The sequence below is a fragment of the Nyctibius grandis genome, chromosome 2, assembly GCF_013368605.1.
Source record: "Nyctibius grandis isolate bNycGra1 chromosome 2, bNycGra1.pri, whole genome shotgun sequence".
Taxonomy (NCBI): Eukaryota; Metazoa; Chordata; class Aves; order Nyctibiiformes; family Nyctibiidae; genus Nyctibius; species Nyctibius grandis.
The window spans coordinates 67230115-67243280 of record NC_090659.1 but is presented as its reverse complement, the minus strand read 5'-3'; the positions used below and the strand labels follow the sequence as shown (position 1 = coordinate 67243280).

General features: G+C 37.4%; 1 protein-coding gene across 4 annotated transcripts in view; it reads right to left on the bottom strand.

Moving 5' to 3' along the window:
* The window catches only part of ABCC4 (ATP binding cassette subfamily C member 4 (PEL blood group)), a 161062-nt gene that overhangs the window by 58697 nt on the left and 89199 nt on the right, over positions 1-13166 (bottom strand). For all 4 annotated transcript variants that reach the window (XM_068425444.1, XM_068425445.1, XM_068425447.1 and 1 more), the window contains one exon: positions 11918-11997. In XM_068425444.1, the coding sequence (XP_068281545.1) occupies positions 11918-11997 (80 nt within the window). The remainder of the gene's footprint in view (positions 1-11917; positions 11998-13166) is intronic.

Sequence of the window (13166 nt, the reverse complement as noted above, 5' to 3'; positions counted from 1 at the left end):
TAAAAAAATACGTACGGCTGTTTATACTATTGCTTGCATTAAACTGTCAGGAACAGATTTGTCTCTGGAGAAAAAGCAATGAAGACTTATAAGTACAGGAGAAAAAGTGTTGCACATAACTCCAATATTTAAAAGACATCTCAGATGTGGTCCTTTTCTGAAGCAACTGGTGACAGCAGTCTTCCACAGGAATGACAGCTCTCAGTCAGCATTAATTCAGCTTTAGGAAAATATGCATTCTTGAGAAAACTGGGAATATAAAGACAAGACAACAAAAGCACTGACAGGGGAAAAAAAAGCACAGTTGGGAAAGAACTGAAAATTGTAATTTCAGATAAACTGAGTGAAAGAAAAAAGTAAGAACTAAATACTGCCATCTCTAAAAGCTTCAAAAACTGCAAGCTCGTCGTATCTTCTGCAAGACACCCTCTCCTCCTCTGAATCCTGCTATTTGCAATTAGTCGACAAGAGGTTACCTAACTAAATCCATATGTCACTGTAAATGGGCTGACACATCTGTCAGATACACACAGAAATGTATTAAAAATTCCCAGTCACACCGTTAATGCTAGTACCTTCTATTTGTTCTTGTCTCTATAAGACAGTCTTTCTGGATCATTGTTTTTCTAAGCAAACAAGCGTATACTTAGCTCCTCAGGGCAAATGTTTTCTGTGCCACCAACATGCTCATTCATTTGACTTGGCATGAATTTTGCCATTAAGTGAGAAGCCTTAATATTTGTTTGAGATCATGGAGAACTGCGTCCAATTGTTCTTTAACAAGTGACCTTACAATAAAAAGGGTGTTTTCTTTAATACATTGGCACTGCAACCATTCTGTTGTATTTAAACAGCATCCTATCACTAATCTCTTATCCTACAACAAGGGCTAGAAATAGGCTTTCTGGGCACCCTGAGCCAAGAGGCTTAACTATCTTATGCAGGTCTTGATCCTAATAGCAGGTCTCGAAAATCACAGTCCATATGTTGTCTGAGACTTCCAGATATTGAGGCTTTAGAAACAGATGCATAAACAAGCTCTGGACTTTGTGATTCTGCCAGACACTCAAAATACCCGTCCTTTAAAACTCTGCATTACATTCCTATATCATATAGAGGTTATTCTCCTTTTTATAATAAATTATCTTCACTCATGTAAGAAGTTAGCTGTCAGGGCCCTTTGGCCACGGTAAGTTACTTTCAGCTAATACAGATTTTCCAAAGACAAGCATTTATCAGAGCCAAAGCTATGGCCTCTACTTATGCATCTCTACATGCAGCTCCTGTTCAGATCCACTGTACATGGAAACCAATACTGTCATGTAAAACAGGACAGAGCCAACACCCATTCTCCCAAATGTTTGTGGACAATGTATTTTTCTATTTATAAGCCGCAAAAACTTGAGGAGGAGCTTTAATTTGATTTTCTTAAATGCTTTTCTTCTGTTGCACCTTGTGCCTACTAAGTACTTCCGCACATAAGTGTTCTCAGTGATTTCGGTAGCAAGGTACAACTTTGCAATGAGTATCTATATAAAAGTGAGAGGTCCTATTCTGGAAGTTAACAGGGAGTTAGTTATACCTTTATTCTGATCTCCCTATAAAAATGACATAAAAAGTTAGTATGTTTTGTTGTTCAGCAGTGCTAGGTTTGTCATCTTCTGTAAATGTCCATAGTCCCTGGCTATATTCTTACACTGTTCTTCTCCCAAGGAAAAAAAAATGCACACACACAAAAACTATTCACATAAACTATAGGGCTCTTTGTACCATGACAAATACGTTATATCTTCCTGTGGAACACCTCAGATGCCAAGCACAATATTACATGGTAGCTTGAGGAAACAGCATTAATAAGAGAGAGCGCAGAACATGCACACGCACATGCTTTGTTCTCCCAACAGCTCTTGCCAGAACCCGCCTGAAACAATCCAGAAATCTGTCTGGCACCAGCCAGCCCTCCCAGAGTTACTCTTCTTCTCAGGTAGCGGAAAGCATCCTTTTCCACTATATTAATTTAGATGTTTTGGGATCTATATGTAAACAAGGACGCCAACACCGTCCCCCCCATCACCAAGTGTGGTCACTTTGTTGGCTGCTCCACTTGCTTCAAGATTCCCAGAGCAATGCATTTTTATACCTCCACTATCAGTCCCTGCTGTCAAATAACTGATATTTTTAAAGGAAAATAAAGAGTGGCTTGACAATTTCTGCTCCCCTCCTACCTCTGAAAAGCCATTTCCAAAACTCTTCCCCAGCTATGTAAGCCCAAGACAGCCCCACTGAGCACAGACCCTGATGACATCAAAACATTTGATTCAACAATGGGTACTTTTCTCTTTAGCACTACTACTAAAGGTGTATTTCCTACTTGGTTCTTTGCTTATATGTTTAATACTTTACCAGCAGAGGCTGATTCACCAATATTCGTCCTCAATCTTATCCCACTTACAACCTTTCTAAAAGCAGTTTTTATTTCAGTGATAATTATTGCCTTCTTTCTGTAAGAAGTGGCACATATACAGAGAACTAACTAAATAAAATCAACGAATAGCTTATTGCTTTCAGGTTATTGGACTGTAGGATCTTACAAGCTGATACAAAATGATCCAAAAAATGGATAGTAAAAGGACTGGGAAGGGATAGGCCTTTTGACACCTCCAGTACAAAACTCTCAGTGCTGGGGTACTAAAAAGGGAATGGACTACAGAAAGTAGCCAGGCTCTCATGCTCTCCCCAGATAGCACCTCCTACTGCTACTGCTGGGGAAAGACCACAGGCCTAGACAGACCACTGCTGTGACCCTGCATGGCATTACTTAGTGTTCTTATGGTCTAGTCCATTAACTTATTTACTAAAATATTGACCACTGTTCCTGCAAGGAATTTCTCCGAGCTAACGATGATGTTATCACAACCTTTTTGTCCATGCTGTGCACGCTTTTTTCCAATTCTTCCAAGCGCCTGGCAAAATTTTGCTTACCACAGACGCTGCTGCCCCATACGCTGCAGTCTTGCAAACTCTCTCTTTGAGCTCTATGGACTTTCCTGCCCCAGGCCTCTCGTCCCTCATGGCCATAACACCAGAGCAGCCCCCACCCTCCCTAAGAATACCGCATTTTCAACTGCATGACCTTTTCTGCTCAGCCAAGTCTAACTGTTTTGCCAGAAGTCAATTCTGGGTCTTCCAGCAACTTTAAAAGCTTTGTGCTACATTTGAACCATAGGCTCTTCTGCTAAGAAGAGTATCAGTTCTTCAGTAACACACCTCTTCAGCCCTACAGCAACTAAAAGCTTTTACGCATTTTACTGTTTGCTCCTGCTATTTAAAGTACACTATTCATATATTTATTTTTAGGTGGAATGAAGTACTACTCATACTTCTGTAAGTTCCACAGCAGCCCCTCTGCCCCTCTTAAATGAAAACTATGACAAATACTAAGGACTACAGCATCAGCTATCCTAAGAAATAAAACTACCTTCCATTCTTTTCTGGTCGTACTCTTTCATAGCAGATATGCAAAAAATGCTTTTTAGCCTGTCTCTGGGTTTTTTCCTAACTTCCCCAAAGTCTTGCCAGTCTGATAGGGCTACAAAATACTACTTTCCTGTTCAAAATAAACTCTTGACTCATAATTCTTTGGTACAACATGCTGTTCAGTGATCACTCGGCTCCAGGAAGCTTAATGGTGGCCTGATGCTTTCAGCAACCGTCTTTTAACTAATCGCACCAGCCTCTCCACCACCATCAGGTTTCACCCTGTTCAGCCATTCTCTGCAGGTACTGAACCCAGCAGTAAAGTGAAGAAGTAAAAAGAAACTTCCTTGGCAGAGACCAAACATTATTTACTGTGGTAAGGGCATGCTCATTCATAATTTGTTACAAAAATGCTCCAAGACCATCAGGAAGACTTTTGAGAAGTTTATTTATCACCAACCACCAACAAAGACACACTTACCAAAGTAAGTAACTGATACCAGGTCTGACCCCAAAATCCTGACTTTCTATCAGTGAGAAAAATGAAAAATTATTTTTCTCAGTTTTATGTTATTTTCTCAGTATTATGTTATGTTTTACAGAAGGACGGACAACTGAATTGGGTACCAAAGCCACCATGCTTTCAGATTTAGAAGGGAAGATCTAAAACCATTATTTTAGCATACAAGTGACTTCCATAGTAAGAGAGCTCTGCTTATTTAAGCATTAGACTGATTTCAATACCCAATAAGAAAAATGGAAAGAAAGAGAAATTTAGTGATGTGATTGTGGAAGAAAATGCAATCACTCAGCATCCTATTCTTCCACAGTGCAGGAATTGCTATTACCAAGCCCTTGAAAGAGCCTTTCCTAACACACAAATTTTTACTATTTCAACAGCGCAATCCAAATTAAACAATTTTTTTTTAAATGATACAAAACTATCCTGTAACATAGATGTAACATAAAGAGGTAGAAGCTTCCCAAAGACATGTGACATTCAGTCCCCAGCTGAACTCTCATCTTTTGCTGTATGAAACTGCCCACACTGCAGCTTCTACCTTTTGAAGAAGAAACTCATTTGGAATTTTCAAATCAGCTGCAGAGTTCACTAGGCAGCCAAGGTATCAGCTTCAGCAAGAAAAAAGTTCTTATGTTCTGCATGAGATGCACACATAACCCCTGAAGACAATTTCTATGAGATGCAGTCTTTTTTGGCTAAAGATGATTCCTTGTCCCACATGTTTGTTTTGGGCATAAATATGAACAATGATTTAACACACACGCAACAGCTGTATGGCTCAGTAATTCAAATTACCTCCAAGTTTCTCCTCCCCTCTTGAATCAAAAGTGAAATCTCCAGCCCTTTTGCCGAACAGTGAAATCCTGATTTGTTTGTAAGCATACATTGTCCTATCTATAGTATATCAGTAGTTTAAGGCAATCCAGAAGATTTGTACTTATCACCATTTGGAACAGGATTGTTACACTCTATGACTGACAGCAGAATTAAAAGACTTCTAGCTACTGTGAAGTGTTAGAAATGTTAATGAACTTCAGAAGTCTTAAAATAATCATTACTTTGAGCTACAGATGTAAAAGGTTGCAATAATGCTTAAAAAGTCAGGCAAATACCTATAAATAATAATAACAACTCCCACTCTAGCACCAAAACCAGATGTAGTACATATAGAAAGATGGACCAAAAAGAAAAGGAGAAAACTGCAGAATATAAGTTCACTTACATCAGAGTGAACTTTGCTCTCTTTCACAGTAAGAAAAGCAAACAAGAAAATACCTTCCAACAGATACAAAGAGCCTCAGATGAATGGAATCTCTCTCTGGAACTTTTACAAATTCTACCTTAACCAAAAGGAGGATAATCTCCAAACCGTACAGAACTGGGGCACATCCCTGGACTTCCATATAACTATCCTGCTTTCTAATAGCTGAAAATGTATTGAGAGTAATCTGACAAAGAAAACAGAGAAGCCAATTTGGAGAAGAGTAGATTTAAACTTTATCAAAATTTTCTATGTACAGGTTTCAGTTGGACATACCAAAATACTGCCAGACCAACTACATTGTTGTCTTCCTACCACTAAGCCACGATCTGTTCAAAATGTTAGAGAAATGAAGAGGAAGACTGCATCTCATGATGCTCGCGTGCTCTAGACAAAGAAATACAGAAGACAGAATTCCACTAAGTGAAAGCTAGCTTTATTCTCCTGAGTACTATATTAGAAACAGCAGTATTCCACATTTCCTTGAGAAAATGGAAGGAACAGCACAGTAACAAAAGTAATAACGACATATTAACTACATAAATAGGGAAGTATAAAAACTAAAAGAAAAAAAGAGATAAGAAAAACAAGAAAAGCAAAAGGTGTCTCCAAGATACAGGTCTGCTCTACATACCGGGCTAAAGAGAATATGCTGACATTTAACATACGCCCCACCACTGGTTATTTTCTCACAACATATTTATGATCATATTTTAAACACATACACGCAAACACACAGAAAGAACTGTTCTTTAATGAATAAAAATATCTCTTAAAACTCACACAAGCATACATACAAAATCTGTCTAAACTGGAAAAAACAACACAACAAACCCCCCAGAACCCCACCTCTCACAGAAATCACAAAATAACAACGTCATTGTTAAACTAAAAGATCCTGGAATTCCTTCTACACACTTTCCCTGACATCTTCACACAATAAAATGCAGGGGTCAGGGGTACTGAAACAAGGAACAGCAGTTCCACTCTTGTGCACATACGAAAGCAAGTGACCCAAGCTATTATTCCAGTCTGAGGCACTTTTTGTTCCTAATATCCAGATGCAGCAGCTTTTTTTTTTGCCTCCCCCTTTTCTTTTTTTTAAGAAATGACTGTGGACACCTCCTTCACATCTTCCTTTTCTTCAGCATTTTCACTTCATAAAGCTGCAGTCAATGTGTTTTGTGTGTGGTGAGAAGGGAATGGCACATTCAGTGGTGGTCTCAGCCACAGCCTACATTGGTGGCTCAAGTAGTCTCAGGATTAGGTCTTTGTGTGTGATAAAAGGATATGAAAAGTCAGTTATTTAAACTCAGTCAAGCTGTTGATTTTGGGGAGGAAAAAGGTTTTGCAATTCAGTTTTCCTCAATAAATCACTGCCCTTTTCCAAGGGCAGCTGCAGATAGTTCACATGTTCACAGTGTTCTCCATAAACAAAACAGACAATGATTTTTTTTTCACCCCCAATCCAACACAGGGGAAGAAATCAAAATGAAGGGGCCATCACATTAAGTACTCAAATTCACTAGAAACTAAAGCAGAAAATCAACTCTGTTAACAGGTAATGAGATCACTGAAGAATTAAAAGGGCAAGAAACTACAGGAAAAAAACACCCTTTAAAATTTATCGTGATAATTAACAAAACAAAAAAAAAGTCTGAAATACATTTCACCATCCTACGTATTCAATCAGTTTATAGACACAATTTTCAACCAGTAGTTTATCAGCTTGGGTATGCAGGCTGCATCACCTAAGACCACAGTTTAAAGATGTTAAGCCTCTGCAGATGTACTCAAGTCAAAGTGAGATTCAGGTACCAAAAACAAGCCTTTGATGAGCTCTCAAAAACATAGTATCTAAAATACCGGCCTCTTAGGAATATCTGGGCTAATGTGCACAAAACACTATTAAATAGATTGGACTCTTAATTCCTAATACTTCCTCGTTAAATTCTTTTGTTCTGTTCCTTGGCTGACCTTTTCCCAAATTAGTATAGCGTTTTTTATTAGTGCTGCATTGAGCTAAACATCATTGCTATACATTTTAACCATGACGTTTTAAGGTACAAGCCCCACGCCTACCAGTTAAGTCCACATCAACAGAACCTTGTACTCCCACAGAGCTTAAGGCAGGAGGAGGAACAACACCTGGTTACAACACTGAGTAAATCAGTTGTTTTTTTCAGAGGAGCCTAAGAAAATTAAGTAACAAAATCGCAGTCATCTTAAATGGCACCTGACTTCCTTAAGTCCCTTTGGACTTATTTATAGGATGATCAAGTTCGTACCAACTAGAGAAAGTATTTCTGCAATTATTTGTGTTTGGGTAGCTCTTTGAGGCTGCTGTAAGGCCTGCCCTTTGATTAAACTAACAAATACATAAATAAATCACATATATCTAAATGAAGTAGATGTTTAAATCCCCTTAGAAAATTTTAAAGCACTGTAATCACCTTCACACAAGTAGTCTCTTACCTGAAGAGACTGCAACTTGGTTGGAAAACACCTGCCAAAAAATATGTAACTCAGGACAGGAAAAAGAAAGGGACATGCTGAAGTGATGCTAAGATTAACAGTACTAAGGCAAGTCGTTAAAAATATGCGAGCTCACAAAAACAAAATACACCATCTTCACTAAACAAGTTCATTCAGCTTTTTGACATCTGGATCAACGTACAAACATTCACTACTACCTGATTTTACAAAGATATTTAGTGCTGTATTTAGTAGAAATAACAAGCATCATTGTGAACACAGAATTGTTTTTTATTTTATTTTTCAGGAGAGTTGGTGTGGAACCTTATGGCCAGCCAGAATCCATTACAGAACGCCCAGGCTTAGACTGCGGACTGTAAGCTTTATTTTTTACTTTAACAAGCTTTGAACTGGACTCTAAACACACAATTAGATATCTCAGTTGAAGTGCCTAACTTAACCTTTGGTTTCTTTTCAGTTCCTATACTTCACACCTACCCACAGACTTCTGTTCAACAGCCATGTAGTCAAACATAGCCATAAACATGTTCTCATAAGAGAGACTTATTTTTAATTTAGAAATCTTGTGGATACAGCAGTAATTTCTACAAAAAGATAAGTTAACTGCACTAACATGACATGTCTCATATTCTGTTAAGATTCGTAAGTTAAGAAGAAAAAATGACTGCCTCCTTCTAGTGAGGGCTGCCTCTCCTGCCCCCAATCTCTCCAGAGACAGGTGTGCTATATTTTGGTGCACTTAAAACCAAAGAAAGAAGGGATGGCAGAAAACTTTAAACATAGTGAGAGCTGCTACTTTGAGAGCTATCGCAAAGCAACAGTTTTGCAAAATCTAGCCAGGTTTTCAGAAGAACGCTCAAGGTCTAGAATGCATTTTTGTGCTTGCCACATACCTTTTATTTTTGCTTTAACAAATAAGCGTACAGTAACTATCCAGTGTCTTGAAGAGAACTGACTGTTTCTTCTTCACTGACTCAATGAAAGATGTAAAAAATTCAACTCTTTTAGTCCAAGGAATTAATTTTCATCCAGTATAGCTGTCTAGACTAATCATGCTCATTATGACTGTAGTGCAGTGTATAAATCTTATTAGGGACTCTAAAAAGAACACCATAAATTTTTAGCATTGCCTTAAAATATGTACTCAGTGTAATTAAGAAATTCTCAAAACTAGCAGATTTTATTTATTTATAAGTATGTAAATAGGCTCATTTTGTAGATTTTTGGTGTCCAATCACATTGTGTTTATTTGTGCAGAAATTATAAACTCACTTGCCAATATACTAAAAGGGTGGAATGCTTCACAGTCATCCTAGCAATAACTCGGAAAACGGACCACTTCTCCAATGCAAATCCGCTCAAGAAAAGCTTCTACGCACAAAGTAAGATGAACCAGCTACTGCATTGTTTATTAAGTTTCACTTGACTCCTCCTGACAACCATTTAAAAAATGAATGTTGGGAAATGTCTCTCAAAGAATCAACAACAATGGCTGGGATCAGAGCTTTTATATTTAGCTAATACTGTTTTTAGAAAGGAGAAAATATTTCTTCCTGAAGGGATTATAGGAAGTCTTATAAAAGACACCTGCAAACAAAACAAACGACAAAAGATCTCTATCATAATTGGTAACAGTTATCCTTTGTAAAAATCTGTGCTTCTTCAGAAATAAATATCATCATTTTGCTACTGAATTTCAAAAGGCATCCACTATCCAACAAGCCCGCCGATCAAGAATAGTAAGTTTTAGAAAACCTGCCAAGAAGGAAGTGCTTTTGTCTTACAGATAGCAGCGCATTATTAATCAACAGTAAGTTTCTATATTTTCTTTTTCCTACACCAAATAGAACAGGCAAACTTTGAAACACGGTATCATTTTAATAGTGTACTGGACACATAACATCTATTTTTTTGAAAAGGAAAACTTTCCATTTAAAACACAAACTTCAGAATTTGACAAATTATTCAATAGCCAATTTAAAATAAATGCACAAAGTAATCAACATGAGGGGAAACATTTACATCACGCGGTTTACAGTAGGAGTGTGAAAGAAGAGAACAATCACATCCAGAGCAACAGCCTTCATTCTTTCATCCCAAACCAGTTAAGTTTCGGTAAGCATATAGTGCCTAAAGTATCTATACACTGGTCAAGTAACTAGGTTCTCCAATTCGCTAGTAGATGATTCTGTCCTCTGTATGTGTCATGCATACAGGTTACCTCCTTCCTTAGCTTTCTTTTGGAGCAAACCAGCTGGTTCCCTCAGAAAAAAAAAAAAGAGAGTGTAATTCTCAAGACAGTTTGCTTCAGGGTCTGCTCCCAAAAGGAAGTATGGACAAGACCACACCAATTTTGGCTCCCTCTGCTTACACAGACTTCTCTAACATTTTTCCCAGCAAGTTTTGCATCCTCAGACAACCCCACATGCCTTTAAACCACATGCCGAGGCATGCAAAACAACCTCTCAGTTTCTTGCTATAAAAACACCATGCAAGTGGGCTGCAACACAACTCTCACATTATTGTAAATGCACGGAACTAAGGAAAAGGGTTAATCGTTTTACCTCAAGACCAGAGGACCCAGAAGATACTCTGGCCATGAGTAGTATGTAGTAGAAACATACACAGTGCAGTCTGCTGTAAAGGGGACAAATCCATGCAAACACAAACCCCTCTGCAGTGCTTGGTCTAATGGCCAAGAAGCATTATGCAAAAGAGATGGGTTTGACTTTCTGGATGTAAATCCTATGCTAAGAGAAGAGGATACGGACTGCAGGACAGCCTGAGCTTCCAGCTAAAAAAGAAAGGCACATATGTATTGTCCCAAGAGAGATGAAATAAATTAAGGTATTCTGTCTAGTAAGACAGTTAATGAGACTGAAGAAAATTTGGAATCTGTATAAACAGTAGAAAACCAGTAGTATATTATAGAAAGAGGTTTATATTGTACCTTCAGGAAAGAATTTGTCAGGGCCTTAAAAGTCCATGAAATCAAAATCTTAATATTCACTATAAGCAACTCCCTGACTCATAAAAGACTCCAATTACTTTAATTGATAGGTAAAATACATCACCTTCCTATCTTCCCCAAAATTACATGTGGCACTGTAATGCTTTGAAAAACAAACACACACCTCAACTTTAACAACTTCACTGAACTAGGAAAAAGACTTTATCTTAAGAAGTGTTTTTACTAACTCCTTGGAATAATTTTTTTCCCCTATTTTCAAGAGTTCAGCCTTAACAACATGATTAAACTGCTCAAACCGAGATGTCTTTGGTTTATTTTTAAGGAAGGCAAAACAAGGTTTAGATCCTGAACAAGTTATCTCTAAGAAACGAAGCAAAGTTAGCAATAGCACCTTCAGAAACATTTCTGACTTGAGCATGACAGGTCTGATCCACTAAGTGGATCCAGATGATCCACTAAGACATTTCTTTCTGTAGCCTCCACAATTCTGTGTATTCTGTGATTCATGTTATTTTGATACAGTATGATCTATTTTTTTTTTGCAGCTTTATCCTTCTGCAATTTTTTACAAGGAGGATTAATAACAACTGCAACAGAAAAATTACCTTGATGTCATATATAATCCTTTATCCTTTCATCATCATCAAAATCTCACTGCTTTGTCCATCTTTCTTGTCTGCAGCAACTTATTTCACTTGTTCCTATTAAGGCTATTATATTCACCCTATTACTACTAATCTTTTCTTTGTAAATAGCCACACCTATTTTAATCCAAAATGGTGTGGTAAGCATTTGATTCTTTGTGGAAGTAGACACGTAATTAGGTTAATCTGTGCTATCTTTTCATGTGAGTTGATTGTTTCTTTACTAGGGACATATTTCTTGTAACAGCAATAAGCTTGCCAGATTGCTTGGAGGCAAATCAGGAGCAATTTACCGAGCATGTAGCTACTATGAACTGAAATCTTGACATAATAGCAAGCTGTGTATAGCCACTCCTACCTGCCAGTTATTACTCATGTTAGCTTTTTACTGACACATTAAATTTCAACCGCACCTTTCTTTCACAAACAAGTACTTTCGTTCAACTCAGCTACATCTGTGACAAATGGCTGATCTTCACCAAAGCATACAGGAATCTAAATTCAGACTGCAGTGCAGAAGTCTTTGACAGTAGCAACTGAATTACCTGCACGAAGTCCAAAAACGTCAATGGAAGCAAGTCATCCAGGTGGCCAATATCTTTGGAGAAACGATTTAAGATTCTTCCTACAGAAACAGGGTTGGAGAAGAAAAGTAAATATTATTCCTGAAAAGATCAAAATATCTTAAACACACCATGTTTTACCATTTTACTAACAGTTAAAAGGAAACAGCTGGAATCTAAAGACAAAAAGACACTTTTTGAAACTGCCATGAAGGGAATCTTTTGCAACCATTGCAATATATTTTGAAGAAGAATACTTTTTTACAGATGCCTTTCACTCGAATTTAAAACCCTTACTTAAACTGTTAGGAAAAAATTAAAATGGGCTTTGAAGATAATAGTTCAATAGAATAGGTGAAACACATATGCTTTATATGCTCAATATGTGCAGGTAAAGGCTTACAGTTCAGACAACTTAATGCAAGTTTCATCAAGTAACATCAGCCAGAATCTGCTCCTATCCTTGACTGAAACTCACTAGTGCATGCATGTCCCAGATAGATCATAGTTAATCTAACTGATTCTTTTTAGTATCTCTGTTCCCACCTCTCTACCATTATATGTGGATTCAAATTGCAGGCATTTCTGAAATAAAATCTGAGACAGATTTGCGTTCATGCAGCCTTACATTTATACTTATTCAAAACCTTGACAATACTGATCTTTATTAAAGCTAATAAAACAATTTTTAATCTGCTGTCAGTGAAGCATTTACACTTCTCTATTTTCCCAAGTTCTACTTGAGTGAAAAAATCAGTTATAGCAAGAGTTCTTTAATAATTGAAGTCACAACGCTGCCACCCATAAGTGGATTAGTATCTTTTCCTATTAATCGATATCTCTACTCAGCAGGAATGAAAGTAAGCTAAGGATGGAAATCTGGCCTTTTCTAAGGTGTGTAATGCCCGTACATGCATTCACATTGCTTTTTTATCTACATATATCTTGATTCAATTATTACTTCTAACTGGTACAAACACATTCACTGCATTGGCAACAAAAGACTTTTTTTTTTCCTTTTCAAAGGAGCTCATTAAACTGAAAGTAGTTAAGTTTGAAACTTCTATGGAGTGCATTGGAGACGTAATTCAGAGATAAGAGATACTGAAGTAACTTCTGTAGCAACCATCATAGTAGTTTTCTGTTCATGGCTGTCTTGGAAGTATGAATTTTGTTGCATAACATCAACTTTTTTAAGGGAATTTCTGTTCCACACCAAGCAACACACAAA